At 46.3% G+C, this 26,734-nt stretch overlaps 1 protein-coding gene across 2 annotated transcripts in view; it reads left to right on the top strand.

The window, feature by feature from the left end:
• SUZ12 (SUZ12 polycomb repressive complex 2 subunit) overlaps nucleotides 1-26,734 on the top strand; it is a 309,933-nt gene that overhangs the window by 210,277 nt on the left and 72,922 nt on the right. For both annotated transcript variants that reach the window (XM_029600710.1, XM_029600711.1), the window contains one exon: nucleotides 11,379-11,484. In XM_029600710.1, coding sequence (XP_029456570.1) covers nucleotides 11,379-11,484 — 106 coding nt within the window. The remainder of the gene's footprint in view (nucleotides 1-11,378; nucleotides 11,485-26,734) is intronic.

Genomic DNA, 26,734 nt, shown 5'->3' on the forward strand with positions numbered 1-26,734 from the left:
AGGGGTCCGGAGATCATCCATTGGCATTGTCCAGGTCAGTGATCGCACCGCGACCCAAACATAGTCACAGACATCGGCGCACACACAGACTCCAGCGACGCCCCTCTCGCCAGAGGAACAGACCGCTAAACGGCTTAAACCTCAGGAAACTCCGCTACCCTCGGCGCCAGGGCCTATACCTCCTTCGGTCAAACCTCCACAGGGCACTGTGGAGAAAGTATCGACGCCTACACCGCCACCGTATTCAGCTGCTCTGCCTGCACCAGCTGTTTCGCAGGAATTGTCAGACTTTATCAGACAAGTGGTACTCCAGGTCCTTAAAGAACAGACACCTATTCCGGCGACTTCGCCGGTGCCGTCACTGATGCCGAAGCCGGTGACTACACCGATGCCGACGATTCCGTCGATGCCCTTACCACCACCGATTCCAGTTAAGGTGACGCCGGCACGACCACTGAAGATACAGACTCCATCGATTCCGGCACAGACACCATCTATGCCAATCTCACTGGGGGACCCGGGACATCCAGAACTGGCACTCTACCAAATTATAATGAAGAGATTTGATGAGGTGGTCTGTGCTCTTCCTTCCAAACCTGGGAAAGAACATCCTGAGGAGTCACCCTTTGACCCTCAACCAGGTCCTTCAGGGCTTCCTCGGCTGCCTAGAACCTCTCCAATTTCTCCACCTAGACAAGATCCATATGATTCTTGGAGTAATACACACACACATACCTCATCTTAAGCTTTCATGTCAGATCCTTAACCACCGGATCCAAGGAAAAAATCTCCACCAGAAGATTTATCATTCACAACTTTTATCCAGGAAATGGCTGACACTATAACCTTTCACTTTGGTCACAGAGCAGGATGTAAGGCAACAAACATTGGAGGTTCTCCAATTTGTAGACCCTCCAAAGCAAGTGGTAGCCATAACTGTCCATGATGTCCTTCGGGACTTACAACATCGGATTTGGGAACATCCATGCTCTGTGCCTGCTGTTAACAAAAGAATGGACACTACATATTTGGTGCAGTCTACTCCTGGCTACCAAAAATCACAGCTTACCCACCAGTCAGTAGTGGTAGAGTCTGCGCAAAAGAAATCCAAGAGGATAAGACCACATTCCTCAAATCCCCCACGTAAAGATCAAAGATTCTTGGATTCCCTGGGGCAAAAGGTCTATCAAGGAGCCATGTTAAATTCTAGGATATCTTCGTATCAATTATACATAACTCAGTACCAAAGAAATCTATGGAAGCAGATGCAGGACTTTATACCATCGCTTCCATCACAACATCAGGAAGCAGCCCAGGCAATTATCCACAAAGGGCTGGAGGCTGGCAAGCATGGGGTCCGTGCTGCCTATGATGGCTTCGAGACAGCATCTAGAGTGGCTGCATCAGGTATAAGTGCAAGACGTTGGACTTGGCTTAAAGCCTCGGACCTCAGGCCTGAAGTCCAGGACAAATTAGTCGACCTCCCATGTCTTGGAGATAACCTCTTTAGATCCAAAGTACAGGATGCAGTTACTCTATTAAAGGAGCACACAGAGACCCTGCGACAGCTTTCATCGATTCCGCAGGATCCACCTTCATAGCCATCTCGAAGGCCTCAAAGGAAAGACCCCAGAAGACCCTTCTACCGGGAGAGGCAGTACTACCCTCCTCCAGCTAGGAGCAGATCTTCTAGGCCGCAACAGAGAACTCAACCTAGACAACCTTAGGGCGACTAGGCCTCAACCTCCCCCACAGACAGGACCAGCAGCAGGCTTTTGAGGCCTTCCCCTGAGACCGAAGCCATCTCTCCAATCCTCATCCAGAGCTTCCGGTAGGAGGTCGAGTATCCTCCTTTTACAACCATTGGGTTCAAATAACAGACCAATGGGTACAAGCAATAATATCTCGAGGTTACCAACTCAACTTCCTCTCAATTCCAACAGATTCTCCTCCAAGACCTATGTCTCTAAGCGAAAATCACATAATCCAATTGCAAGTAGAATTATCCACCCTTCTGAGAGCCAGAGCTGTAGGGCCAGTGCCCTGGACTCAGCAGGGCAGAGGATTCTATTCCCATTATTTCCTCATTCCAAAGAAAACAGGAGGCCTACGTCCCATCCTAGACCTCAGAAATCTCAACAAATTTCTGAAGAAAGAAAAGTTCAGGATGGTTTCCCTAAGCACCATGCTTCCACTTCTTCAAACAGGAGATTGGCTTTCTGTCACATTCCAATATTCCCTCCTCATCGCAAGTATCTGCGCTTCATGGTGGGTCGTCAACATTTCCAATACAGAGTACTACCATTGGGTCTTGCCTCTGCTCCCAGAGTATTCACCAAATGTCTAGCAGTAACAGCAGCACACTTGCACAAGGAAAGTGCCATGTCTTCCCATATCTAGACTGGCTTATCAGAAGTCAATCTCAACAAGGAGCACTGGCTTCTCTCAATCGAACAATTACTCTACTTCACGCCATGGGTTTTCTCATCAATTATCAAAAGTCCCATCTCATTCCATCTCACCTGCTTCAATTCATTGGAGCAGAATTGAACACCATCCTCTCACAGGCCTTTCTACACGAGGATCGGGCAGAGACACTTTCCCTATTGGCAAACTCGCTACATTCAAAGAAACAAGCAACCGCTCATCAGTTTCTAACCTTACTAGGCCACATGGCCTCCACAGTGCATGTTACTCCTATGGCACGGTTAGCCATGAGGGTAACTCAATGGACATTAAGATCACAATGGATCCAAGCTATTCAACCACTGTATTCTCCAATTCAAGTAACCCACCAGGTACGTTCCTCTCTACTTTGGGCGAACATGGACAATTTGCGCAAGGGTCTACTCTTCCAACAACCAGTCCCACAAATAACTTACTCAAAATCTCTTAGACATTCCATCACCACGACAGGCTAGATTAGATATCACCAGGAAAAGAGCTTTTTCAGTAGCAGGACCATCTCTCTGGAACTCTTTACCCAACCCACTCCGTTTAATATCAAATCCTCATTTCAAAAAGGCTTTAAAAACATTCTTTTTTTCAACAAGCATTTAACACTCCCACTAAGCATCTCCCCGATCAAAAATGAAACTCCATCCCCTAAATTTCTCTCATCAGATACATATTACCTTAACGTCTCTCCTCTATCATCCCATCCGTGTTCTTTCTAGGACATTACAATTCGATAAGTTGCTACCCCCCTCCATCCCTTTTACCCTCCCTACTCTTTACCCATGGCATGTTACCATTATTATTATTATTTTGTTATTTAATAATTTGTTTTAGCTAACATTTATCTAGCTATTTAGTTAAATTTATGTATTTTAAGTTTATTTTAGTTATATTTTATTTTTACTTTATTTTAACATGTTGGAAACCGTTTTGATAAAATTTTATTTTAAAAAGCGGTATATAAATACTTTTAAATAAATAAAATAAATAACGTTAACTACAGATGCATCCACTTTGGGTTGGGGAGCTCACATAAACTATCTCCAAACCCAGGGTACTTGGACAAAACTCAAAGCAACATTTCAAATCAATTTCCTGGAACTTCGAGCTATACATTATGTGCTACATGTGTTCAAGGACTGCCTTTCACACAAGACTGTTCTCATCCAAACGGACAACACAGTAGCCATGTGGTACATCAACAAACAGGGAGGTACGGGCTTGTACCTCCTTTGTCAAGAAGCTGCATAGATTTGGGACTAGGCCCTAACACACAATGTTTCTCCGGGTCACTTATCTGACAGGCGTTCATAATGTAGTGGCGGATCGACTCAGTCGTCATTTCTAACCACACGAGTGGTCCCTGGATCCCTTAATAGCGACCAGGATATTTAAAAGTTGGGGCAACCAACAATAGACCTCTTTGCGTCACACTTGAATCACAAAGTGGACAGATTCTGTTCTCTACACAAACAGAAAACCAGCCAGCCAAGGATGCCTTTGCTCGCCCTTGGAACTCAGGCCTTCTATACGTGTATCCTCCGATACCGCTCATAACCAAAACTCTAGTGAAGTTACAACAGGACAAGGGGTCCATGATACTCATAGCCCTGAATTGGCCTCGACAAGTATGGGTTCCCACACTTCTTGACCTCTCGATCAGGGATCCCATTCGCCTGGGTATAGCTCCCACTCTCATAACTCAGGATCAGGGTTGGTTGCGCCATCCCAACCTTCAATCCTTATCCCTGACAGCATGGATGTTGAAAGCTTGATTTTACAACCACTCAATCTTTCAACCAATGTATCTCAAGTGCTTATAGCTTCACATAAACCTTCAACACGAATGAACTATTCTTCGAAATGGAAAAGGTTTACTTTGTGGTGCAGCCAAAAGAGTATAGATCCTTTCACCTGCCCCACAACTTCTCTACTAGACTACTTATGCCATCTTTTGACGCCTTATTTCATGCAACGCCTATCACCACTATTTTGCGGTTCTATTTATATTCGTTATTTGTCGACTTGCGACCTATTACCACTGTTTGCTGTTCTATTTATACTTGTTGTTCACATTTGTTTTTATATTGTTATTTATATTTGTTATTTATATTTGCTGTTCTATTTATACCTGTTATCTATATTTGTTATTTGACGACTTGTTTTAATGTAACGCCATAACCGCGCTTGTTCTGTTTCAATGGAAACAGATATGATTTGATATTTTTTTCAAGAATGTCCCAACTCCTTCTACATCCAATCTGCTGTGATCTTCGGCTGCCTCATTTTCAACAACAATACTTCACTGTTGCTTCACTACAAAATGACTCAGCCTCTAGCTTGCTAATCACCCACATGTGAGGACTAGCATCCTGCTTGTCCTGGGATAAAGCAAAATTGCTTACCTTGTAATAGGTGTTATCCCAGGACAGCAGGATGTAGTCCTCACGAAACCCACCTGCCACCCCACGGAGTTGGGTCCAATACGTTTTATTATTTTATTTTTGCTAAAGCTTATTACTACATACGAGACTGAAGAGAGACCCCTGTGGCAGAGAATATCATGGCATGCTGGGCATGTTCAGTGGCCTCACAGGACCAATCAAAAGTTTCTAGAAACTTTGATAGAAAGTTTTCCATACCAGGACTCCATCAGTGATGTCACCCACATGTGAGGACTACATCCTGCTGTCCTGGGATAACACCTATTACAAGGTAAGCAATTTTGCTTTCCTGTCTTTTAGCCAGTTTGTAATCCACGAAAGGACATCGCCACCTATCCCATGACTTTTTATTTTTTCTTGAAACCTCTCATGAGGAACTTTGTCAAATGACTTCTGAAAATCCAAGTACACTACATCTACAGGTTCACCTTTATCCACTTGTTTATTAACTCCTTCAAAAAAAGTGAAGCAGATTTGTGAGGCAAGACTTGCCTTGGGTAAAGCCATGTTGACTTTGTTCCATTAAACCATGTCTTTCTATATGTTCTGTGATTTTAATGTTTAGAATACTTTCCACTATTTTTCCTGGCACTAAAGTCAGGCTAACCGGTCTGTAGTTTCCCGGATCGCCCCTGGAGCCCTTTTTAAATATGGGGGTTACTTTAGCTATCCTCCAGTCTTCAGGTACAATGGATGATTTTAATGACATGTTACAAATTTTTACTAATAGATCTGAAATTTCATTTTTTTAGTTACTTCAGAACTCTGGGGTGTATACCATCCGGTCCAGGTGATTTACTACTCTTAAGTTTGTCAATCAGGTCTACCACATCTTCTAGGTTCACCGTGATTTGGTTCAGTCCATCTGAATCATTACCCATGAAAACCTTCTCCAGTACGGGTACCTCCCCAACATCCTCTTCAGTAAACACCGAAGAAAAATCATTTACTCTTTCCGTGATGGCCTTATCTTCTCTAAGTAGGGATGTGAATCATTTTTCAACGATTAAAATTATCGTCCGATAATGTTTATATCGTCTTAAATCGTTATAGAACACGATACAATAGAAATTCTAACGATTTATCGTTAAAAATCGTTAAATCGTGTTAGTGCGCACTAACTCGAGTTAGTGCGCACTAACTCCCCGTTAGTGCGCACTAACTCGATTTAGTGCGCACTAACTGAAAATGATACAAATAAACACTTTCCAGGTCACTGAAGGTCAGTTAGGAATGAATATGTGTTCCTATTGGCTGGCTGCCCTCTTATCTATTGATATTACCAAGGTTACCACTGAGGTGATGGTTGGGGGGATGGGAAATGGAACTGGAAACTAACGAACACCAACAGAAAATGAAACAAAGTGTTCACACTTCCCAGGTCAGTAAAGGTCACTTAGGAATGAATATGTATGTATGTATTCCTATTGGCTGGCTGTGCTCTTATCTATTGATGTTACCAATATGGTTGGGGGGATGTGAAATGGAAACAGTTGGAAGCTTGACAAAAAAAGTAATGTAATGATCAGCACTCACGTGACTAGAACTTGTTTGTTTATTATTTTTGTTAGCAGGCACCTGAAATGCTAGTGCATGTTGAATTTGCCAATCACTGTGCATTTTAGAAAGGTGGTCCTGGCTGGAACTGTACACAGTTCAAATATATGTAATTGATTGTTGGTAAGTATTTTTTAAGTAGCCACACTGGCACCGGTATGTTTACTTTTCCTCCTACTTAACTCACTAGCTCAGCTTTGTAAGAAGGGCTTCTCTGCTTGTGTGTTGTTTTTGTTTGGTGTGAGGAGAGCAGAAACATCAGATCTTTATTCAATCTACTACAGTCATCTCTTACAGTGCCCTATCCCTATTAATACCAGGAGTGTTGTGATCTTCCTGCACACAGTGCCCTAACCCTGATACCAGTCTGAGACAGCTCCCTCCCTGCATTACTAGTGAGAGGCTGGCTTCACAGACAGGGGGGAGCTGCCTGACCCTCACTCCTGACTTCCCCCATGTCCCAGCTAGTGAATGGTGTGTGGGTGAGGGGGGGGGAGGATGGTGAAGTCTGAGACAGCTCCCTCCCTGCATTACTAGTGAGAGGCTGGCTTCACAGACAGGGGGGAGCTGCCTGACCCTCACTCCTGACTTCCCCCATGTCCCAGCTAGTGAATGGTGTGTGGGTGAGGGGGGGGGGGGGGAGGGGGGTGAAGTCTGAGACAGCTCCCTCCCTGCATTACTAGTGAGAGGCTGGCTTCACAGACAGGGGGGAGCTGCCTGACCCTCACTCCTGACTTCCCCCATGTCCCAGCTAGTGAATGGTGTGTGGGTGAGGGGGGGGGGAGGATGGTGAAGTCTGAGACAGCTCCCTCCCTGCATTACTAGTGAGAGGCTGGCTTCACAGACAGGGGGGAGCTGCCTGACCCTCACTCCTGACTTCCCCCATGTCCCAGCTAGTGAATGGTGTGTGGGTGAGGAGGGGGGGGGGGGAGGATGGTGAAGTCTGAGACAGCTCCCTCCCTGCATTACTAGTGAGAGGCTGGCTTCACAGACAGGGGGGAGCTGCCTGACCCTCACTCCTGACTTCCCCCATGTCCCAGCTAGTGAATGGTGTGTGGGTGAGGGGGGGGGAGGATGGTGAAGTCTGAGACAGCTCCCTCCCTGCATTACTAGTGAGAGGCTGGCTTCACAGACAGGGGGGAGCTGCCTGACCCTCACTCCTGACTTCCCCCATGTCCCAGCTAGTGAATGGTGTGTGGGTGAGGGGGGGGGGAGGATGGTGAAGTCTGAGACAGCTCCCTCCCTGCATTACTAGTGAGAGGCTGGCTTCACAGACAGGGGGGAGCTGCCTGACCCTCACTCCTGACTTCCCCCATGTCCCAGCTAGTGAATGGTGTGTGGGTGAGGGGGGGGGGGAGGATGGTGAAGTCTGAGACAGCTCCCTCCCTGCATTACTAGTGAGAGGCTTGCTTCGCAGACAGGGGGGAGCTGCCTGACCCTCACTCCTGACTTCCCCCATGTCCCAGCTAGTGAATGGTGTGTGGGTGAGGGGGGGGGGAGGATGGTGAAGTCTGAGACAGCTCCCTCCCTGCATTACTAGTGAGAGGCTGGCTTCACAGACAGGGGGGAGCTGCCTGACCCTCACTCCTGACTTCCCCCATGTCCCAGCTAGTGAATGGTGTGTGGGTGAGGGGGGGGGGAGGATGGTGAAGTCTGAGACAGCTCCCTCCCTGCATTACTAGTGAGAGGCTGGCTTCACAGACAGGGGGGAGCTGCCTGTCCCTCACTCCTGACTTCCCCCATGTCCCAGCTAGTGAAGGGTGTGTGGGTGAGGGGGGGGGTGGATGGTGAAGTCTGAGACAGCTCCCTCCCTGCATTACTAGTGAGAGGCTGGCTTCACAGACAGGGGGGAGCTGCCTGACCCTCACTCCTGACTTCCCCCATGTCCCAGCTAGTGAATGGTGTGTGGGTAAGGGGGGGGGGGGAGGATGGTGAAGTCTGAGACAGCTCCCTCCCTGCATTACTAGTGAGAGGCTGGCTTCACAGACAGGGGGGAGCTGCTTGACCCTCACTCCTCCGGGGTATTGTGATCTTCCTGCACACAGTGCCCTATCCCTGATACCAGGGGTGTTGTGATCTTCCTGCATGCAGTGCCCTATCCCTATTAATACCAGGAGTGTTGTGATCTTCCTGCATGCAGTGCCCTATCCCTATTAATACCAGGAGTGTTGTGATCTTCCTGCATGCAGTGCCCTATCCCTGATATCGGGATGTGTGCAAGAAGATCACAACACCCCCGGTATCAGGAATAGGGCACTGTGTGCAGGAAGATCACAACACCCCCAGTATCAGGAATAGGGCACTGTGTGCAGGAAGATCACAACACCCCTGGTATTAGGGATAGGGCACTGTGTGCAGGAAGATCACAACACTCCTGGTATTAATAGGGATAGGGCACTGTGTGCAGGAAGATCACAATACCCCTGGTATCAGGGTTAGGGCACAAGTTCTAGTCACATTGACTGATCACATTACTTGTTTTGTCAAGCTACCAACTGTTTCCATTTCCCATCCCCCATATACTGTCAGTAGGAAACTTGGTAACATGAATAAATAAGAGGGCAGCCAATAGGAATACATATTCATTCCTAAACTGACCTTAACTGACCTGAAAAGTGTCAAATTGTATCATTTTCAGTTAGTGCGCACTAACTCCCAGTTAGTGCGCACTAACTCCCAGTTAGTGCGCACTAACTCCCAGTTAGTGCGCACTAACTCCCAGTTAGTGCGCACTAACTCCCAGTTAGTGCGCACTAACTCGAGTTAGTGCGCACTAATCGGAAAAAACGATTTTTAACGATTTTTTAACTAAAAAATCGTGCCTAAGACGATTTTCTTGCCCTGCCACACGATTTCTATCGTTAAGACGATATGGAAAACGATTCACATCCCTATCTCTAAGTGCCCCTTTAACCCCTCGATCATCTAACGGTCCAACTGACTCCCTCACAGGCTTTCTGCTTCGGATATATTTTAAAAAGTTTTTACTTTGTTTTTTCCTCTACGGCCAACTTGTTTTCAAATTCTGTCTTAGCTTGTCTTATCAATGTCTTACATTTAACTTGCCAACGTTTATGCATTATCTTATTTTCTTCTGTTGGATCCTTCTTCCAATTTTTGAATGAAGATCTTTTGGCTAAAATAGCTTCTTTCACCTCCCCTTTTAACCATGCCGGTAATCGTTTTGCCACCTTTCCACCTTTAATGTGTGGAATATATCTGGATTGTGCTTCTAGGATGGTATTTTTTAACAATGACCACGCCTCTTGCACACTTTACTTTTGTAGCTGCTCCTTTCAGTTTTTTTCTAACTATTTTTGTCATTTTATCAAAGTTTCCCTTTTGAAAGTTTAGCACGAGAGCCGTGGATTTGCTTACTGTCCCCCTTCTATTGCCAAGCAGCCCCGCCACCGTTAACCTCTCACCAAATCCTGTTCTCCACTGAGAATTAGATCTAAAATTACTCCCTCTCTTGTCTGTTCCTGAACCAATTGCTCCATAAAGCTATCATTTATTCCATCCAGGAACTTTATCTCTCTAGTGTGTCCCGATGATACATTTACCCAGTCAATATTGGGGTAATTGAAGTCTCCCATTATTACCGCACTACCAATTTGCTTAGCTTCCCTAATTTCTCTTAGCATTTCATTGTCAGTCTCACCATCTTGACCAGGTGGACGGTAGTATACTCCTATCACTATAGTCTTCCCCGACACACAAGGGATTTCTACCCATAAAGATTCAATTGTGCAATTAGTCTCATGAGGATGTTCATCCTGTTGGACTCTATGCCATCCCGGACATAAAGCACCACACAGCCTCCTAGGTGCTCCTCTCTGTCATTGTGATATAATTTGTACCCTGGTATAGCACTGTCCCATTGGTTGTCCTCTTTCCACCATGTCTCTGAGATGCCAATTAAGTCTGTCATTCACTGCTATACATTCTAATTCTCCCATCTTACTTCTTAGACTTCAGGCATTAGCATACAAACATTTCAAAGTTTGTTTTTTTGTTTGTATTTTCATTCTGCTTTTTAATTGATAGGGATAAGTTAGAATTCTTTAGCTCAGGTGAGTTTTTAGTTACAGGCACTTGGACTACTTTTCTTATTATTGGAACCTCAGTCGGGATGCCCTAATTCTAATGCATCATTAGTATCCTTTGAAAATACCTCTTTGAACCATGCACTGCTGAGTGATTGTCTGCTTTCCCCTTTGTTCTAGTTTAAAAGCTGCTCTATCTCCTTTTTAAAGGTTAGTGCCAGCAGTCTGGTTCCACCCTGGTTAAGGTGGCGCCCATCCCTTCGGAAGAGACTCCCCCCCCCCCCCCCCCCCCCCCTTCTCCAAAAGGTTCCCCGGTTCCTGACAAAACTGAATCCCTCTTCCTTGCACCATCGTCTCATCCACGCGTTGAGACTCCAGAGCTCTACCTGCTTCTGGTGACCTGCATGTGGAACAGGGAGCTCTGATATTGACTGAGAAGGCTCACAAGGCAATGCTTGTGCAGGCATTCCTGCACATGCTCAATAGTGCTCAACTAGCTAGGAGAGACAAGTCCATTCAGTGCTGCCGGATGATGACACCCACATGTCCCGGCTATTTCTCCTGCTATTTATGGAAACCAAATAGCAAACTTGCTATTTTGCAATTCTTTTGGTTTTTTAATTGAATTACTCTCCTTTCCAAATCCATGCTCAAGGCAAGTTACATTCAGGTACTGTAGGTATTTCCCTGTCGGCTTTTTTTCCACTTTGTCTGACAAAGTAACATGAAATGCAGTTTGAAGGTACTTTTTACTCAAATTGGAGTTTTCTTTAAGGGAGAGACATAACCTGCAATGTTGTCTTGAGTATATTAACTATCATTTTAAAGGTAGCTGAAAGTTAGATTGCCATCTGACTGTATCATTTGCACACAGACGTTTGCAGTTACTGGATGGAGAATATGAAGTAGCAATGCAGGAAATGGAAGAGTGTCCAGTTAGCAAGAAAAGAGCCACCTGGGAGACTATTCTGGATGGAAAGGTATGGACTGATGCTGCATAATTGACTCAAAACATATAGCTAAGGGTATATGGTTCCTACAGATGTAGTCAGAGGGCAAGTCTCAGATAAATGTTTTCTCAAATACTACAGTGCAGTGACAACACTTATTCAACCTTTCAGCACCACAAGCAATCAGGTGTGCAGGCTACTGTAGTATTGCATATCTATAGAAATAGCATCTTTCCTAGCATGTAGCAAGATGGATTCAGGACCAATGGGTATTGTGCTCTCCTGATAGTAGATGGGAGACTGAGTTAGATTTCAAAGCTGACGTCAGCCTACATATACCCGTGCAGCGTGCTTAGCTCTTCAGTGTTTCTCAGTCTCTCATAGCAGATGCGGACACTATCCAAAAGAGAATAGTGTAACATTTACCAGAAAGAAAGAAAATTTACCTTTAAGAAGAGAGCCCGCTTCTCCTGCAGTGAAACCTAACGGTCCCTCCCCCAGTCGAGACTTTCCTGAGGTCGATTAGATATCCTTCAGAGGTGAGCCTTAGTCCGCTGGCCGATTCCCGGCGTGGACGTAGCCCCCAGGGTGGCGAAAGGCAGCGGGTGCAGATTCGAGCGCGGCGGTGAAGGTATTTCCCTCTCCCCCCCGCAGCTGGAGACCGTCCAACACACGACCAGTAAACGCTGAGACCAGGTAAGGTAGAAACTTTTATTTCTAAGTCTCCAGTCTCCAAGGCTCGAACAGCTGTACCGTCCTCCGAGGCTTAAATCGTGTTGAGCAGCCTCCCTCTGGCTAGGCCCCGATCCGGTGCGAGGGTCCACATACACGTGGAGACCCTCTGGGGAGTTGCCATCTTCCCCTCCTCGACGTCAGTATATGTGGAGCGGGCCCAAAGCGCCTAACTTGAGGACGTTCGTAGGGATACACGCTTAACTGCGCACACATCTGAGTTCTGCGCATAACTGCCGTGTGCACAAAGCCAGACGCCTGCACGCACAACTTGTGCGAACATACGGTGCATAACTTCTGTGTTCTCAGCGCACACAACTAAGTGCATCCGCGTGCAATAACTCTCGCATGGATGAGTTTTTTTTAAGCCCTACACACGCACAAACAATGGCACCACCATCCAAGAAGGCCAAGGGACCCTTCCTTTGCCCAGCCTGGCAATTGAGAGCTGCGCAGCCTGAATTAGAATCCCTCCTGTGCCAGCAGTGTGAACAGAATCAGGGAGTACCAAATCACTACCTCCGACAGCCAGGAGAGGGATCCGGAACCACTGATGATGGCACCCCGGACTTAAGTATGTCCAACTCTGTGCCCCCACAGGAAAGTTCCTCCGGGGCTTTCACTACAATCCCTCCTGGTATCAACATGGAACCAGGAACCTTCTCCTGGGTAGAATTTTTTAAAGGGCTGCAAACCTTTGTCCAGGCGCAACCAGCCCCGGCTGTCCACTTGTCTCAAACTCTGCCGGAAGGACAAGCCCTTCCCAGCACCTCCCGAGGCTCTCAAGATATGCCTCTCCTAACCAAGAGTGTCCCGGATGGGGATCCAGACACCTCAGATGAGGAAACAGACTCCCTGGAAGAAGGGCAAATCCCCCCAGGGATGGAGCCATACTGGACCATGCTCAGATTCTTCCACAAGGATGAATTATCAACCCTCGTGTCCCAAACTATGAAAACACTGGGTTTCCCAGGCACGGAACCTACATCGGAACCAAAAAAGAATCCCATGTTGATGTACCTCTGTAAAGCCTCATGCTATTTTGCTATGTTGGAGCCCATCAAGGAACTGATTGATCTGGAATGGAATGCTCCAGAGGCCAGTTTTAAAGGGGGTCGGGCACTAGAAGCCCTATATTCGTTGGCACCCACAGCCAAGGAACTTCAGCGCTTCCCTAAAGTGGACGCTATGATCTGTGCAGTCTCAAAACACACCACGATCCCTGTGGAGGGAGGAGCGGCACTGAAGGACACCCAAGACAGAAGGCTGGAAGCCATCCTTAAGCGCAGTCCTTTGATGTTTTAGCAATGACGTTACAAATTGCTTCCTGCTGTGCTTTGACACATTCCTGTTTGATCCTCTCCAGAGACGCTACCATGCCCGGAGAAGCAATGGAACCTGCGGACTCCTTTCTTACCGATGCTACCGCAGACCTCGTGTGCACATTTTCCAGGGGTGTCGCCGCCGCAGTGGCGGCCAGAAGACAATTATGGCTCCAAAATTGGTTGGCTGATGCGACTTCCAAAGCGAACCTCTCAAAAATGCCTTTTAAAGGATCTCTCCTGTTCGGGAGCAAACTGGAGAAGCTAGCCAACAAATGGAGCGAATCCCCAGTACCCCGATTACCTGAACAGGAACAAAAGAACATAGCGCTCCTCCCCCAGAAGAACCAAGAGTAGAGGATCGCAGCGTTTTAAACCTTACAAGAACACAGTCCCAAGCACCTCGTTCTTCAGGAAGGTCTCAGTCCTTTCGGAACAGGCACATTAAGAGAGGAGCAAGCTCAGGGGCAGGCCCCGGCCGTACCCCACAATGAGAAGACGCAGACCCATCCACAGGAAGAAGACATAGGGGTCAAGATAACTTCAGTCAAGTGGGTTAACTATCATTCGAGAGGGGTACTCTCTGGAATTCCAAAGCATTCCCCCAAACAAATTTATGAAATCGCTGTGCCACTCCCACTCCAAGAGACTGGCAGTGGAAACCACGCTAGCAAGACTACTCGGCCTGAAGGCAATAGCCCCAGTGCCCACTCTTCAACAAAATACTGGCCACTATTCCATCTAATTTATTGTTCCCAAGAAAGGATGACATTCTGACCTATCCTGGACCTCAAGGCAGTCAACTTTTACCCAAAGGTTCCACACTTCCGCATGGAAACCCAATGCTCCGTTATAATGGCAGTACAACCGGGAGAATTCTTAACCTCCCTGGACCTATCCAAAGCCTACCTTCACATCCCAGACCATCAAAACCACCAGCGCTTCCTGCAATTTGCGATTCTGGGTCATATCAATTCCGAGTGCTACCCTTAGGATTAGCTACCGCCCCCAGAACCTTCACCAAAATCATGGTGGTAGTTGCAGCAGCACTGAGGAAAGGAGTCTTGGTACATCCTTACCTGGACGATTGGCTGATCAGGGTAAAGTCTGTAGAGGAGAGTCGCCATGCGACCACCAGAGTCAAGAGTCTACTACAAGAACTTGGGTGGGTCGTGAACACAACCAAGAGATGTCTACAGCCCTCCCAGTCGCTAGAATACCCGGGAGTCCGGTTTGATACCAAACAGAACAAGGTCTACCTTCCCCCTCCACGAAGAAGGATGCTAATGGATCAATTACAAAAGCTGTTGACCTCGGTCCACCCCAAGGTATGGGACTACCTTCAAGTCCTCAGCCTCATGACATCAACTCTGGAAGTTGTTCCGTGGGCAAGGGCCGGCCACTTCAACGTTCCCTACTATCACAATGGAATCCAGTGTCCCAGAACTACTCAATTTGCCTTCAGCTACCGACAGAGGTTCAGGAGCAGCTTCAATGGTGGTTACAGGAAGAACACCTAAGCAGAGGCGTAAACCTATTTGCTCCGAAGTGGATCTTGCTCACCGCAGATCAAGCCTGCGAGGGTGGGGAGCCCACTGTCAGGAACTGAGGGCCCAGGGACAATGGAACAAGGAAGAGACGGGATGGAACATAAACCGCCTGGAAGAGCGAGCGGTCAGACTAGCCTACCTACGATTTAGCCACAGACTCTGAGGCGAGTCTGTCAGTTATGTCGGACAATGCAACGACCGTTTCTTACATCAACCAACAGGGAGGAACCAAGAGCCAGCAGGTGTCTTTAGAAATAGACCCCCCTCATGGAGTGGGTGGAAATAAATCTACAAGGGATCTCTTTCTCCCACTATTGGCAGGGAATCCTCTGCATCTACAGCCATACAGGGACCTTCTTCAGCAGGTACCGATCTCCCACGAAGACCCGGCTCGATTCTCTCTTACGGTATGGCCCTTGAGAGGACTAGCCTAAAGAAGCGCGGCTTCTCAAAAGCCATGATTGACACCCTGCTTCGGGCACGCAAGTTCTCCACATCTGTCTTACATACGGATCTGGAGAGTATTCGAAGCTTGGTGTGAAGACTGTGGCATTTATTTATTATTTATTTATTTTAAATTCTTATATACAGACATTCCTGTATGGCATACAGATCACACCGGTTTACAGTGCAACAGAACAGTCGCATGGGAGCGATACAAGGAACATTTGAGAACGTTAGCAACTTATTAAAACAAGTACAGGTAACATTAACTACTAAGATAAGTAACTTCGATACAGAGCAAATTAAAAAAACGACAGAGTATAGGACCACAACAACATATGGAAGTATGTAAGGTAAGGATGAATTCAAGTACTGGGAACTGATCAGGGGCTGGGGCATATCTGGGCAAAAGACAGCCAAGATTCCCACGATCCTAGAATTCCTACAGGATGGCATGCAGAAGGGGTTGTCACTCAACTCCCTCAAGGTCCAGGTTGCAGCACTGGCCTGTTTCAGGTTCGACTTGGACGGTATCAGACTGTCAACTCATCCTGATGTGTCTCGTTTCCTGAAAGGGGTCAAACAACTCCGACCACCACTAAAGTGGCTAGTGCCTCTATGGAACCTCAACCTAGTACTAGACTTCCTAGCAGGGGAGTCCTTCAGACCAACAAGCGCCCTGTCTTTACTTCTCCTGATCTTAGACAGTGGTTTTGAACGTAATATATGCTCATCCCGGCGTATCTCCGAACTTCAAGCATTATCCTGTTCGGAACTGTTCTTCAGGTTCACCCCGGGCACCATACAGCTGCGTACGGTGGTTTCCCAGTTCCATATGAACCAGACCATATTCTTACCATCACCAGATAAGCACGGGGATTCGAAAGACTTTACTCCTTCGCCACCTGAATGTCGGCAGAATCCTAGTCCGATACCTGAAGAGATTAGAATCCTTGCGCAAAACTGACCACCTGTTCGTTCTTCACAGCGGGAAGAAACAAGGGGAAGCGGCATCGTGGGCCACCATAGTCCGCTGGTTCAAAGAAGTTATTAATGCTGCCTACGTAGAGGCAGGAAAACCATTACCTCTACAGGTCAAGGCGCATTCTACAGGGGTCCAGGCAGTCTCCTGGGCTGCAATCAGGCTGCTTTCGCCAGCTGATATCTGTTGGGTGGCAACATGGTCCTCCCTACACACCTTCTCCAGGTTCTACCATCTGGATGTTCAGGCCAGGGAAGACACAGCATTCTCAAGGGCAGTACTAAGTGGGCCACGGGCAGCCTCCCACCCGGTTCGGGAGTAGCTTTTGTACATCCCATTGGTCCTGAGTCCATCTGCTACACGCTAGGAAGTGGAGAAATTACTTACCTGAATAATTTTGTTTTCCTTAGTGTAGACAGATGGACTCAGCATCCCGCCCACGACTGCTCCAGAAATAGAGAACCTCTGATATCAAATCTCGAGACTGAACAAGTACGGGTAAGCCACGGCCTACCTCTAATTCAAGACACCTGCAGTTACCAGGGTGTCTGCGTTTGTTTCAGTGCACTGGCGGTCTCTCAGTTCAACGGATATAGATAGATATATATATATATATATCCATTGAACTATGAGCAACATATATCCACACTGACTTTTCGAAGACAATACTGAAGAGCTAAGCACACTGCAAGGGTAAATGTAGGCTGACGTCAGCTTTGAAATCTGACTCCGTCTCCCATCTGCTATCATGAGAGCGCAATACCCATTGGTCCTGAGTCCATCTGTCTACACTAAGGAAAACGATATTATCAGGTAAGTAATTTCTCCATTTTTTTATGCCGTTTATTAAAACAGATATGCATGCTTATGGTTGGCTGGGATGCCTTGGCCTACATCTTGCTGTTTATATTGGACAACACTACAGATTAGGGTTAGTGTATTAGTTGATTGGTAGTCTATTGGAAACAAGGGTGGATGCTAACAGTAATGAACAAAGGTGAAGAAAAGTATGCACAAGAAATGTGTATGTATGTATACATGTAAACAAAATATAGAAAATTATACAAGAAAGGGATAAAAATGGATTACTTTAGGTATGCATATATTTAGCCACAAGACCCAACATGGCCATGTTTAGATAATACCTAGATCAGAGCTTTCCAAACTGTGTCGGGACACGTTAGTGTGTCGCCTGCAGTGTGCAGGTGTGTCGCGCAAGCCCGGTCAACTCTGATGCGAGTTTGGGCTTTTTTTTTCCTAGAGATTCACTTTTTTTTTTCAGTTTATGAGTTGCTGCTTATTGGGTGATTTTTGCTGTCAATCGCGTTTTTTTGGGGGGCTTGGTGGGTGGAACGAGCCCAGCCATCCTTGCATTGGCTGCTGCTGCCGATGAGGCCTGGCCATGAGGAGTACTGACTGCAAGCAGCAGTGTCTGGTGATCATGGAAGGGAGTGAAGCACTTAACTGGCAACAATCAAAAAGACGAGGTACATGAGTGTGGGGGCCAGACATGTGCTGGGGGGAGAGATGAGTGAGTGGGGGGCAAACGTGCTGGGGGGACAGACATGTGCTTGAGGGGGAGAGATATGAGTGTGTGGGGGCCAGACATGTGCTGGGGGGAGGAGAGAGATGAGTGTGTGGGGGACAGACAATTTGTTTTATTATTGTTTCTCATAAATTATAACAATAACATGAATCTTGGAATATATATTTTTAATATAAATTTAAGGTTTTCATGAGAGAGGTTGTGTCGTGAAACATTTTATTTATGTATATATTTAAGGAAACATACATAAATTGTCGAAATATGTTTCGTTCGTTTAACCTTTAACCACTGGTTTACTAGTAGACTGAATTACCGTGTCGTGAAATTATGTTTGTCTAAAAAGTGTGTCACCAACATGAAAAGTTTGGAAAGCTCTGACCTAGATGATCAGTAAACCTATTAAAAAAAAAAAAAAAAAAAGAAAGATAAAGTTAGTTTTTTGGACAGATGATAGACTCGTAATTCTCAACCAAAATAATATGCATAGCAATAATCAGAGCAAAATGTATTGGTGGCACAGGCTCATATCTAGTTAGACATAAGGAATAGTTCCTGAAAACAAACTAATTGCTAAGATGTGGAGGTGATATTGAGGCTTCTCTATAAGAGAAGAACATCTTCTCACAGGACAAACAGGATGGTAGTCCTCGCATATGGGTGACAGGATGGAGCCCAATCACGGAATACTTTTGTCAGTTTCTTGAGGGGTCTCCCTGCAGTCTTTTCTTTTTTTTTTTTTTCGTTTCAGCGCAGCTGTAGCCAAGTGGATTTTTGGAGCTCTTCACAGATTCCTGACAGGAATTTTCTTCTCAGGAAATTTGTTAAAAACTTGCAAAAGTTTATACCCCCTAGGGGTCTCCCTTCTCCACCGTTGATTGCCGTGTCTGTACGGTACGTTTGCCCTTTTTTCGGTCTGTTCTCAGTGGGGACCGCTGTGGGCCTTACCCGCACCGAACGCGACTGGCCTAAATTTTTCGACGGCCACAATGGCGATGGGTTTTCGTCTGTGCTCTGACTGTCTGAGGACTGTCAATCACAGACCCTCATTTGGTCTGTGTATTATGTCTCGGCACGACATGGAGATGTGTACCAATTGTGCCCAAATGACTCCGAAGAGCCATCAGGCACGTTTGGGAAAAAATGGCGCTTTTATTTCAGTGCCAGTCTTCACAGACGCCATCGACTCCGTCCCCGGCGAAGTAATGTCATCACTCCGATGCCGAGGAGTCCCGATCGGTGTCTGTCTTCAGCGTCCCCGTCATCAGGGCCGGAGTCAGGAAAAGCTGAGCACCATGAAAAGCACCGGCACAAACATCGGAGGCTGGTGCCTTCGACTTTGGGAGCACCAGTGGCGGCGGCGTCGAGTCTTGAGCCACTGAAGAAAACCTGAGCTGAGGAGCATGAATCATCCTCGAAGCCAGATGCACAGAGGCGTCCCTCGCCTTCGGTGGGCGTAGCCACAGACACTCCACTGGGACCGGTGGACTCTACGGCGTTGCCCACCATGCTTCCCACTCCGAACCTGGGGCTCACCACCCCAGCGCTCTGAGAGGAATTGCACCGGATGGTGCAAGAGGCAGTGGTCCAGGCTGTCCAAAGCCTCCCAAGACCACAGACGCTAGCGTCGGTGCCTGTGCCAGAACTGGCACCGATGCCACCAATACTACTCCCTCTCCTCAATAGACTTGATCTGCTTATCGGTGCCCTGCTGGAGGCACTGAGGAAATCACCGATCCCCATGGCTCCATCGATGCCCATTCCGCTCTCGACGTAGGACGAGGACGTGTCAAGGCCGGAGCCTGTCCCCGGGGTCTCCGGGATTGCCTGCACAGAGGAGATGGCGAAGTCATCGGTGCCACTTCACCATGCACTGGTTCTGGATCTAGATTTATCGGTGCCAAGGCCAGGACCATCAATGCCGGCACAGATACCTTCAGTGCTAAGATCTCCGGCCGGAGGGGGTCCATTTCTTCCACTACAACCACCGATGGATGCAGGGGATCAGACATATGATCCGTGGACAGATGATACATCAGATTCCCAAGACTCAGCCAAGGTCCCGTCGGAGCCATCACCTCCAGAGGAAAGGCGCAAGTCTCCGCCGGAAGACCTCTCCTTTATTAGCTTCATTAAGGAGATGGAGACTATTCACTTCACGCTGCAGACTGAGGATCCAGGAGATGGTGGCCCAGCTGAGGGATCACAATGAAACACTCAGTCAGCTCTTGGCCGCTCATGCTGAGTGTTCGACTTCCTCCAAACGGCCGTTTAGATGGGAGACGAAACGACCAGCGTACAAAGCCCGGAGATATTATCCCCCATTGGCACGGGCTCGTCCGTTCCAAAAGCCTGCACCACAACAGCCACAGACTCAGAAAGCTCAACCTTCTGCCCAGCCTAGTCCTGCTGTGGGATTTTGACTTCCAGCTCGGGAGCGAAGATCATCCCCCTCAGCCAGCTACCGACAAGTAGATATGGCAATGTCACTTCACCACCATGTGGATAAAGATCACCATAGACCGGTGGGTTCAGTCAGTTGTAGCTCAAGGTTACCATCTAAACTTCCTCTCCGTCCCGTTGGACACTCCACCTCGGACGGGGTGGACCTCCTCCGACCACTCATCTGCAGGAGGAAGTAACTTCCCTTCTGCAAGCGAATGCTATAGAACCGGTTCCTCTTTCCCAGAGGGGACACTGCTTCTACTCCCGATACTTTTTAATTCCAGAAAAGACAGGAGGCATTCGCCCAATATTAGACCTTCGGGCTCTAACAAACATCTTCGGAAAGAAGTTTCGGATGGTAACGTTGGGCTCCTTGCTCCCACTTCTGCAACAGGGGGATTGGCTTTGCTCTCTGGACCTGAAAGACACGTACATACACACTGCAATTATCCCGTCTCACAGAAAGTATCTCCGATTCCTTGTCGGAGACCAACATTTCCAGTACCGAGTACTTCCCTTTGGCCTTTCATCAGCCCCTCGTGTCTTCACAAAATGCCTGACAGTAGTAACCGCATACTTAAGACTGGGCACTCATGTCTATTCTTATCTAGATGACTGGTTGCTGAGAGCTCAGTCACCAGAAGGGGTTCTTCACTCCCTCCATCTTACAGTACAGCTGCTACCATCCTTGGGATTTCTAATCAGTTATCAAAGTCTCACCTAATTCCATCTCAGATCCTCTCCTTTATCGGAGTGGATCTCGACACGATCCAAGCAAAGACTTTTCTCCCCAGGGACCGAGCTCACACACTGGCGTTGCTGGCACATGCTATACAGTCTCACCGAACCACGACAGCTCGTCATGTGCTCGTCTTGCTGGGGCATATGGCGTCCTCTGTCCATGTTTCCCCAATGGCTCGTCTGGCCATGAGAGTAATGCAGTGGACATTAAAGTCCCAGTGGTCACAGGCACATCATTCAATGTCCAACATTGTCCATATCACCAGGCAGCTTTGCCTCACTGGCATGGTGGATCCAGGAGTCCCACCTGCTCCAAGGGCTACCATTTCAAGCTCCAGAACCTCAGATGATCTTAACAACCGATGCTTCCACTCTAAGTTGGGGAGCACATGTCCACCACCTGCAGACTCATGGAACCTAGTCGACAGAGGAGTCACAACATCAAATACATTTTCTGGAGCTCCAAGCGATCAGATATGCTCTCTCTGCGTTTCGGGATTGTTTGTCCAACAAAACAATCCTAATCCAAACGGACAACCAGGTAGCAATGTGGTACGTCGTCAAGCAGGGTGGAACCGGGTCATACCTCCTTTGTCAGGAGGTAGCACAAATTTGGGCTTTTGCTCTATATCAGGCTATGCTTCTGAGAGCGACCTACCTGGCGGGTGTGGACAATGTTCTAGCGGACAATCTGTCTAATTTCAGCCCCACGAGTGGTCCCTCAACCCTGTGGTGGCGGACTGGATATTTCAGAAGTGGGGATATCTGAGCATCGACCTCTTTGCGTCACTTCACAATCAGAAGGTGGACAACTTCTGCTTCCTACATCAGTCGCCAAATTCCACCATGGGATGCATTCGCCCTCTTCTGGGCGAAGGGCCTCCTCTATGCCTACCCTCCACTTCCTCTCATCAGCAAGACTCTCGTGAAGCTACGGACAGACAAGGGCCTAATGATTCTCATTGCTCCCTACTGGCCGCGACGGGCATAGTTTCCCATCCTTAGGGAACTCTCAGTGCATCCGCAGATTCGCCTAGGCACGGATCCGTCCCTGATATCTGAGGAACGGACAATTGCGCCATCCCAACCTTCAGGCCTTGTCACTGACAGCTTGGATGTTGAAAGGTTGATTCTGCAACCGCTCAATCTTTAGGACTCTGTACTCCAGGTCTTGGTAGCTTCACGAAAGCCTTCTACTAGAAGATCTTATTCTAAATGGAAAAGATTTTCGTTGTGGTGCACTTCAAAGGCGTTAGACCCTTTTACCTGCCCCACGACTCCGTTTTTAGACTACCTCTGGCATCTCTCTGAGTCGGGTTTACAAACCTCCTCCATTAGGGTGCATGTCAGTGCGATGGCCGCCTTCCATTGGGGTACAGGGGATGTTTCTATCTCGACACAGCCCCTGGTAGTGCGCTTTATGAAGGGCTTGCTTCACCTCAAGCCTTCCCTCAGTCCCCCGGCCCCTGCTTGGGACCTTAATGTGGTATTAGCACGACTCATGCAACCTCCGTTTGAGCCTCTGCATTCCTGCGAGTTGCGGCATCTTACTTGGAAGGTCCTCTTCCTTCTTGCGTTAACATCTGCTTGCAGGATCAGTGAGCTGCAGGCGCTGGTTACTTACCCCCCTTACACAAAATGTCTTCATGATCGGGTGGTCCTTCGCATTCATCCTAAATTTCTACCGAAAGTGGTATCTGAGTTTCATTTAAATCAATCCATAGTTCTGCCTGCTTTCTTTCCAAAACCCCACTCACATCCAGGTGAGCGAGCTCTGCATTCCTTGGACTGCGAACGTGCGCTGGCCTTTTATTTGGAACGCACTGCAGGCCATAGGAAGACCACCCAGCTATTTGTCTCCTTCGATAAACTTAAGCTGGGAATCCCGGTGGGAAAGCAGACCCTGTCCTCCTGGCTGGCGAACTGTATTTCCTTCTGCTACCAACAAGCAGGCCTTCCACTCCAGGGATGCATTAAAGCACACTCCATTAGAGCAATGGCAATGTCTGTAGCACACCTTCAGTCTGTACCTCTTACTGATATCTGCAAAGCTGCTACTTGGAGTTCTGTCCATACCTTTGCAGCCCATTATTGCCTGGACAAGGCAAGAGTTGTTTACCTGTAACAGATGTTCTCACAGGACAGCAGGATGTTAGTCCTCACGAAACCCACCCGCCACCCCGTGGAGTTGGGTACGCCTGCAATTTATTTTATTTTTTGCATGCTTTTTGACTATACATGAGACTGAAGGGAGACCCCTGCTGGATGCAGGGTTAGTGCCATGCTGGGCATGCCCAGTAGGTGCCAATCAAAGTTCTAGAAACTTTGACAAAAGTATCCCGTGAATGGGCTCCATCCTGATGATGTCACCCATATGTGAGGACTACATCCTGCTGTCCTGTGAGAACACCTGTTAAAGGTAAGCAACTCTATCTACATTTTTTTTTAATTCAGCACAATTCAACCCTTTGATTTGAATTCAGAATTGGATCTATTAAAGTTTCTTTAAAGAAGCTCTGTATACCAGTTTTGTATTTTTTGGTTCCCAGAGGAGATACAGTTTATCTACGGTAACTTTTGTTTTTTATAATAGGCTTTTTATGAAATAACTTTTTTCATTTCAAGGTAACTTTGAATTTTTTTACTTTCATTTTTTATTTCATTTTATTATGTATCTACTTATTTAAGTATTCAAATATAATTATTTTTATAGATTTACCGGTTATCCAGATTTCTATTTTGTGAACTAATGTACATTGAGAACTGTTGATCCCTGATGCAGACATTGCTGAAACATGGCCATGTCGAGTCTTGTGATTTAATATAAGCAAATTTAATAACCGGCTACTCCGAAAGATGCACACCCTACCCTCACGCCCCTTTCTGACTGACACGCCCTATTGAACTTAACAACCATGACCCTCATCCTTTCCGATTCCCATTCCTCCAACCCCCATTCCCATTCCCATTCCTCCAACCCTCCCCTCATCCTCCTCCCCTCTCACCCTCCACCCTCACCCTCCCCACCATCCTACTACCTGCTCTAACCGCCTATATTCCCTGGCACCATGTGAATAGTTAAAATGTAAATATAGTTATTGTGAATACAGTTAATGTGAATATACTTGAAATATGTGAATATGTAACCACCTATCAAGTTGAATTAGTTGCCTCAATGTTTCTTCCTACTCTAAATTATTGTAAAGCCTGTTGCTATGTTATGTTACATTGTGAACCGAGGTGATGTTTTTAACGTGCCCCGGTATATAAAAACCCTTAAATAAATAAATAAATAATAAAGTAATCTATTTTACCCTTTTCTTGTTTAATTATATATTTTTTTAAGATACAGCATACTTATCTATTCACCTTTTTTCATTACCACTCGTATTCACTCTTGCATTAGTTTACGATTTTATGCCTCTGTCAGTTTATTAGAACTACTCAAAAAAAAAAAGGTCCAGTGAATGCTAAACACTTAAGATATAGACAATAAACAAATGGGGCTAGCTCAAATTTAAAGAAATTGTATATGGTTAGGCCGGGGAAACCTCATATAGTGCCAAAAATAGGCTAATTGAGAATGCCTATATGGCTACACAGTTAGAAACTCTAACTCCAACAATGTGGTTGTTAGCTCGTATAATCATTGGAAACCCCGGAGAGACAAGATGAGAAAACAGTTATTTTGTTCAACTATCTTGACAATCCAGTGTGAGTCCGCTTATTATGGAAGTGTATGATGGTATACAGTGCAAGCTCAATGCTATACCAATCACCACTCACGGTTATGACGCCAAGGTACTTGTATATAAAACTTCATGCGATAAGTGTGATGATCCCGACACTGCAATGTTTCGAATTGACTTTCTTCCTCAGGGTGTCACTCTTAAGCATGGATGTACTTGTGTGTCTCGGCTGTACAAACACACTTGGAATTATATTGAAAACCATATAATCTAGACAATGATGAATAATACATCTAAAGAATGGCAGCATTAAGATGACTCAGACTTACTTGATACTTTTGGGCAAATCGTGCTCCTTAATTCGAGTGCTGTGCGTAAGCTGATGGCAAAATCCAGCCTTTCTGTGGTCAGAGTACTTATTTTCTTGAACCATTTTTGCAAAAAGAATGAATGAAATAAATACCGTTGAAAATACGTTCAAACTGGCTATCTGAAATGTGGCAAATAAAACACTGTGAAGTCCAATAGGAAGAACTTACTTGTGCGTTTGCGATCTCTTTAATCGTGATCCAGTTCTTGCGCTGTTATGACACTGACAGTCGGCGGCCCAAAAACGCTGAACTTTAAGCGTAAAAATCCCGCCGATTTTGTGATAAGGAAGTGACGTATGTGTCCATAAATGGACATCTACGTAGTCAAACGCCATTTTGAATATTAGGGGAACTCTCTATCTATCCAAAAAAGGGCATCTCTGTCATTTGGCGGCCATATTGGATCTGAATAGAGACGCCTCACTGTTACCTTAGAAAACTAAAGACTATGGCTTCTGGACAATGAAAAATGAAATTGAAATAAATGATAAAATGACCATAAGCAATCAGATGAGTGTGTACCATTCGATCTTCTCATTGAGGCCGTCAGGTTCAACTGTATGAAGTCGGAAAATCCATTGATTTTCTTTATAATTCAGAGTAGATATCCTATCTCCTCCTCTCCATGATGCTGGAATGTGTTCGATGATCAACCATTTTAGATCATCAAATATGTGTTGTTTGTCTAAACAATGTGAGACAATGGGGGCTTTAATGTCTTTGTTCTTGAGACGACTTTTGTGTTCTGTGAGTCTGATTTTGATCTTACGCTTAGTTCGTCCCACATACAGTAGCTGACATGGACACATAATACACCACAAAATCTGTGTTGCAATCTATTTGTTGTTTCCTACTCTCAACAATGCCGGTAGTGGGGTCCGTCCAATTACAACCTGTTATTGCTTGTATGCAAAAACTACATTTATTGCATGGGACCTGTCCCAACGGATCAAAATCCGGTCGAAATGTCTGAGCAGCACGAACAACATGTTGTTTAACGTTAGTCCCTCTAGAATACGCAAACATCCGTGTGGTCTGAAAAATTTGATGGGGACTAAGCACATGCCAATTCCACAATATGGCTTGTTTCACTTGTGTTGTAAGACTAGTGTGTGGTAAGACTACTTTCTGATGATTTACTTCTATATTGTAATAGCTGGTCACGTTCTGAATATTTAGCCCGCTTATATGCTTTTTTTATACTGTAATTTGGATATCCTCTATCTAAAAAGCGTTGTAGGAGTCCAGCTTGTATTTGGAAATCTTGTTTGTTTGAATATAGTCTACGTATGCGAAAAAATTGTCCAACAGGTAGGCCTTTTTTGAACCTGCGTGGGTGGTGACTTTCAAATCGTAAAAGATTATTCTTATCTGTGGGTTTACGGTACAAAGTGGTTGTGACGCCTATTGATGATTTCTTGATGAGGATGTCCAAAAAGGCTATCTGCTCATGATATGTTA

The sequence above is a fragment of the Rhinatrema bivittatum genome, chromosome 4 (genome assembly GCF_901001135.1).
Source record: "Rhinatrema bivittatum chromosome 4, aRhiBiv1.1, whole genome shotgun sequence".
NCBI lineage: Eukaryota > Metazoa > Chordata > Amphibia > Gymnophiona > Rhinatrematidae > Rhinatrema > Rhinatrema bivittatum.